At 39.6% G+C, this 6,029-nt stretch overlaps 1 protein-coding gene across 1 annotated transcript; it reads left to right on the top strand.

Moving 5' to 3' along the window:
• Window positions 1-687: 687 nt before the first annotated feature.
• On the top strand, window positions 688-1,863 carry LOC100663204 (olfactory receptor 8S1-like). Its single transcript, XM_003405407.3, has one exon. The coding sequence runs from the start codon at window positions 805-807 to the stop codon at window positions 1,861-1,863; it is 1,059 nt and encodes a 352-aa protein (XP_003405455.2). The 5' UTR covers window positions 688-804.
• The last annotated feature ends 4,166 nt before the right edge of the window (window positions 1,864-6,029 follow it).

The following is a 6,029-nucleotide window of genomic DNA, read 5'->3' as shown; positions in this document are numbered from 1 at the left end:
TATGCTTTCACAAACATGGCTTGATTTTTCTCAGTCCTGAATTTTGAACACTTTGTTCATGCAAACTAAGTGCCCATCTGATAACACATTTTCAAAAAGCAATCATGTTGTTGTTGTTGTTAGCTGCCATTGAGTCAACTACTCCCCCTCATTGCAAGCCCATATACAATGAATGAAACACTGCCCAGTCCTGTGCCATCTTCATGATCAGTTGTGGATCAGATCATTGTGATTCATAGGGCTTTCTTGGGCTGATTTGCCGAAGTAGATCACCAGGCCCTTCTTCATAGTCTGTCTTAGTCTGGAAGTTCCACTGAAACCTGTTCAGTATCATAGAAACATGCAAGTCTTCACTGAGAGATGGGTGGTGCCTATATATGAGGTACATTAGCTAGGTTTTGAAACCAGGTCTCCAGCATCGAAGGCAAGAATTCTACTACTGAACAGTTTTGCTCAAAGTCTCACAATGAACTGTTATTACTGATCCTCCACTAAATCACATTTCGAGCTCCCTTTGTACAAATTACATTGTTTTATACTGTCCTGTCTTCATGTACTTCAATGGACTAGAACCATTATAAGAGCAGGGGCCATATGTCATTTACCTTATGCTCCAAGTGACTAACACAAAACCTAGGCTATACCACCAAAAAGATTTTTAAAAAAGGCCATAGTAGGAACTAAAAATGTTTACTGAATAATAGTTACATGAGAACAGAATCAATGCATTGAGAACATTTCTTGAGGAGTAGAACCTTGACTGCCATGCTTTTTTTAATTATTTCTAGAGAACTGCCTTTGTAAATGGCATTGAGGAACCATAGCACCATCACAGAGTTCTTCCTTCTCGGGCTGTCAGACGACCCCCATATTGAGGCTTTCCTCTTTGTGCTTTTCCTGGTGACTTACCTTCTGACCATAATGGGAAACCTCATGATGCTGCTGGTGATTAGGGCTGATTTGCACCTCCACACCCCTATGTACTTCTTCCTGAGTCACCTTTCTTTCGTTGATATCTGCTTCTCTTCAGTCACTGTACCCAAAATGCTGGAGAACCTCCTGTCTCAGAGGAAAACCATATCAGTTGAGGGCTGCCTGACCCAGGTCTTCTTTGTGTTTATCACTGGAGGAACAGAACTCCTTCTGCTCTGTGCCATGGCCTATGACCGCTATGCTGCCATCTGCCACCCTCTGCTGTATGGACAGATCATGAGTAAACGGCTGTATCTGCAGCTTGTGTGGGGCTCCTGGGGACTGAGCTTTCTAGATGCACTCATCAATATCCTGCTAGCTCTGAACATGGTATTCTGTGAGGCTCAAATCATCTACCATTTTGTCTGTGAGATGTCTTCTATCCTCCCTCTGTCCTGCTCTGATGTCTCCAGGAACATCATTGTCTTGCTTTGCTCCACTCTCCTGCATGGACTGGTAACCTTCCTCTTGGTTTTCATTTCATACGCACACATTATCTCCACCATCCTGAGGATCAGCTCTACATCAGGCAGAAGCAAGGCCTTCTCCACCTGTTCCTCCCACCTCACTGCAGTGACACTTTACTATGGTTCAGGTGTGCTCCGTCATCTTATGCCAAACTCAGGTTCCCTCATAGAGCTGATCTTCTCTGTTCAGTACAGTGTGATCACTCCCATGCTGAATCCCCTCATCTACAGCCTGAAGAACAAGGAGGTCAAGGCAGCTGTGAGAAAAACTTTGAAGAAGTATTTGCAAAATATCAGGTGCTTAAATAAAGACAAGAGGTTGGTGGAGCATTGGGATAAAGCTGCACACAACAAGACACTGGGTGAGTTTAGAGTAAGGAGTACTCCTGACTACCCACAATGTCTGACACTGAAAGCTAAATGAGAAGTACCTGAGAGAATGGCACAAAGTTAAGGTAGGGAGATAGTTCACCTTAATTATTTAAGTTATTAAATAAACATCTTAATCTAGCTAGAATGCTTTTGTTATAAACATACTGATTCATGTTTCTCAGTCTAAAACATTTGCCTTAAGCTTTGCCTTTAGTAAAATCGTTAGTGTCATAAATCTATCGTTATTTTAATTAACCTTGGTGAACACACTGAGTTATAAATTTGATAAGAATATGAAGTTGTGGATCAATGGGAGAGAAAAGTCATAGATGGAGTCAGAAGGGAGTAAGATAAAGAATTCTACTTGGGTGGCCATAGTAGACAGGCATAAAGAACTAAAAGTTCTGCAAAGACAGTCAGCATTTTGATGCACATTTCAGGCTCAGATAAAATTTCCAGGAGCTTTGCTGTTATGTGCAGCATGGTGGCAAAGTCTGTGTAGATCTAGAAACTTCATTTTCTCATATAGTCTTCATTCACCGTATAGGGGATTTATATTTTCTCCATTTTAGCTGATCTCAGGGTGTATTTTCTTTTCAGTGTGTAAGATATATGTCAGACAAATAATCTGATTTTCATCTCATCACAAGTGAATCCTGAAACCATCTTTTTCTCCTCTTTCAGCGGTGAAGCAACTGATCTCCCTGTAAAGCGGATGGTGGTTTACTGGTTCTAAGGTCATTGCATTGCTGTTGTTTTTGTTAGGTGCTGTCAAGTCAGTTCCAACTCATAGTGGCCCTAGGTACAACTAAATGAAACATTGCCTGGTCCTGCACCATCCTCACAATCATTGCTATGCTTGATCCCATTGTTGCAGCCACTGTGTCAATCCATCTCATTGAGGGTCTTCCTCTTTTTTGCTAACCCTCTACTTTACCAACCATGATGTCCTTCTCCAGGAACTGATCCCTCCTGATAACATGTCCAAACTATGTGAGACATAGTCTCACCATTTTTGTTTCTAAGGAGTGTTCTGGTTGCACTCCAGAAGTACAGCCAGAAATGCATTATTCTCATTTAATAATTCATTTTTACCTATAAAAACACAAATCCATTCTTAAGTTCCTTCTGATTTGTTTAATCAAGATTTTATAATAGTCTAATTCACTGCAATTAAGTGAATACAAAAAACCATTGTCATCGAGTTGATTCTGACTCATAGCGATCCCATAGGACAGAGTAGAACTGAACCATAGGGTTTCCAAGGTTGTAACCTTTACGGAAGCAGACTGCCACATCTTTCTCCTGTGGAATAAATGGTGGATTCAAATCGCCAACCTTTTGGTTAGCAGCCAAGTGCATAAACCACTGCACCATTAGGGCTCCTTGCAATTAAGTGAAAGGTGCATTAAAAGAGGTAGAAATTACTGAATTTACTTAATATTAGTTTGCATTTTTTTCAAGTTTCCTTGACAAACTCACTTTGTTCCAATGGTCAGTTATGAAGACTTTTCATCTGGCTATTAAAATTTTTTTTTTTAATAGTATCTCACAAAAGAGGATTCTTCTCTATTGGTTCTCCAGAAAACTCTAAAAGTATTATCATCCTCCACAGACAATAGGGTATTCAAGGCCTGCTTTGCTTTCTTTGGCCTAAGGTAAGGCATCATTTCTTCCATTCACTTCAGCTACTCTACATTCAAGAGCAACTTTCAGAGTTTATTCTGGCATATATTTTGTTATTTTTTTCCCTTCCTGTCTTTTTAATTACCTCCTGCTTTCTTTGTCTATTGTGGCCTTGATGTCATTCCACAACTCAAGTGGTCATTAGCATTCAATGTGTCAAAGCTATTCTTGAGATGGTCTCTAGATTCAGGTAGTTAAAGTGAAAGGAAGAAATGATGAAGTAAAAGAGCTGAACAGAAGATTTCAAAGGGTAGCTCAAGAAGACAAAGTATTATAATGAAATGTGCATAGACCTGGACAGAAAATGCAAAGAGAAGAACACACTCAGCATTTCTCAAGCTGAAAGAACTGAAGGAAAAATTTAAACCTCGAGTTGCAATATTGAAGGATTCTATGGGGAAAATATTAAAAGATGAAGGAAGCATCAAAAGAAGATAGAAGGAATACAGAGTGTCACCTTGCCAAAAGGAATTGGCCGACGTTCAACCATTTCAGGAGTTAGCATGTGATCAAGAACTAATGGTACTGAAAGAAGAGGTCCAAGCTGCACTGAAGGCATTGGTAAAAAAACAAGGCTCCAGGAACTGACAGAATACCAATTGAGATGTTTCAACAAATGGATACAGCGCTGGAAGCACTCACATCTCTATACCAAGAAATTTGGAAGACAGTTAGATGACCAACCTGCCAGAAGAGATCCATATTTGTACTCATCCCAAAGAAAGGTGATACAACAGAATGTGGAAATTATCCAACAATATCTTACTATCACACACAAGTAAAATTTTGCTGAAGATCATTCCAAAGCAGCTGCAGCAGTACATCAACATGGAACTGCCAGAAATTCAAGCCAGATTGAGGAGGGGATGTGGAACAAGGGAAATTATTGCTGATGTCAAATGGATCCTGGCTGAAAGCAGAGAACACCAGAAAGATGCTTACCTGTGTTTTATTGACTGTGCAAAGGCATTCAACTGTGTGGATCATAACAAATTATGGGTAAAATTGCAAAGAATGGGAATTCCAGAACACTTCATTGTGCTCATCAGGAACCTGTGCATAGATCAAGAGGCAGTCATTCAAACAGAACAAGGGGATGCTGTGTGGTTTAAAGTCAGGAAAGGTGTATGTCAGGGTTGTGTCCTTTCACCATTCTTATTCAATCTGTATGCTAAGCAAATAGTCCAAGAAGCTGCACTACATGAAGAAGAATGGGGCTTGAGGACTGGAGGAAGACTCATTAACAACCTGAGATATGTAGATGACACAACCTTTCTTGCGGAAAGTGAAAACAACTTGAAGCACTTACTGATGAAGATAAAAGACCATAGCCTTTAGTATGGATTACACTTCAATATAAAGAAAACAAAAGCCCTCACCACTGGACCAGTAAGCAACATCATGATAAATGGAGGAAAGATTGAAGTTGTCAAGGATTTCAGTTTACTTGGATCCACAAGAAACACCCATGGAAAGAGCAGTCAGAAAATCAAAAAAGGCATTGCATTGGGCAAATCTGTTGCAAAAGACCTCTTTAAAGTGTTGAAAAGCAAAGATGTCACCTTGAAGACTAAGGTGTGCCTGACCCAAACCATGGTGTTTTCTATCACCTCGTATGCATGCAAAAGCTGAACAATGAATAAGAAAGGCCGAAGAAGAGTTGACAGCTTTGAATTGTGGTGTTGGAGAAGAATATTGAATATACCATGGACTGCCAAAAGAATAAAAAAATCTGTCTTGGATGAAGCAGAACCAGAATGCTCCTTAGAAGCAAGGATACGAGATTATGTCTCACATAGTTTGGACGTATTATCAGGAGGGATCAGTTCCTGGAGAAGGACATCATGCTTGGTAAATTACAGGGCCAGCAAAAAAGAGATAGACCCTCAACAAGGTGGATTGACACAATGACTGAAACAATGGGCTCAAGCATAACAATGATTGTAACGGTGGTACAGGACCAGGCAGTATTTCATTCTGTTGTACACAGGGTCACAATGAGTCAGAATTGAGTTGACAGCACCTAACAACAACACAATAATCATTAAAAAAAACAAAAAACTAGTTGCCTTTGAGTCAAATCAGACTTATGACAATCCATGTGAGTCAGAGTAAAACTTTGCTCCACAGGATTTTTAATGGTTGATTTTTCAGAAGTAGATCTTCAGGTCTTTCTTCTGAGGCACCTCTGGGTGGACTCAAACCTCTAACCTTTTGGTTAGCAGCTGAGCACTTTAACCATTTGCACCACCCAGGAACTCCACGGTTAACAAAATACTAGGTGTAAATAAATGGTCTAATTTTCTAGTCAATAGACAAAATCATTAGGCTATAGGAAAAAATATCCATGCAGTTTTCAAAAGATACTTCTAAGACATAAGGACATACAATAATTGAAAATCAAAGAATGGAAAAACACATGAGATAGATAGGGACCAAACAATTATATTAATATCAAACACAAAGATGTTATGGGGGAACTTTACAACAGATGAAGTGTATTGCTCATAATTCTAAAAGTCCAGATAACCA

This window comes from Loxodonta africana, chromosome 4, assembly GCF_030014295.1.
Source record: "Loxodonta africana isolate mLoxAfr1 chromosome 4, mLoxAfr1.hap2, whole genome shotgun sequence".
In the NCBI taxonomy this organism is placed as follows: Eukaryota; Metazoa; Chordata; class Mammalia; order Proboscidea; family Elephantidae; genus Loxodonta; species Loxodonta africana.
Note: the sequence above shows the minus strand (reverse complement) of the source record. Positions and strands in the feature narration are given on the sequence as shown.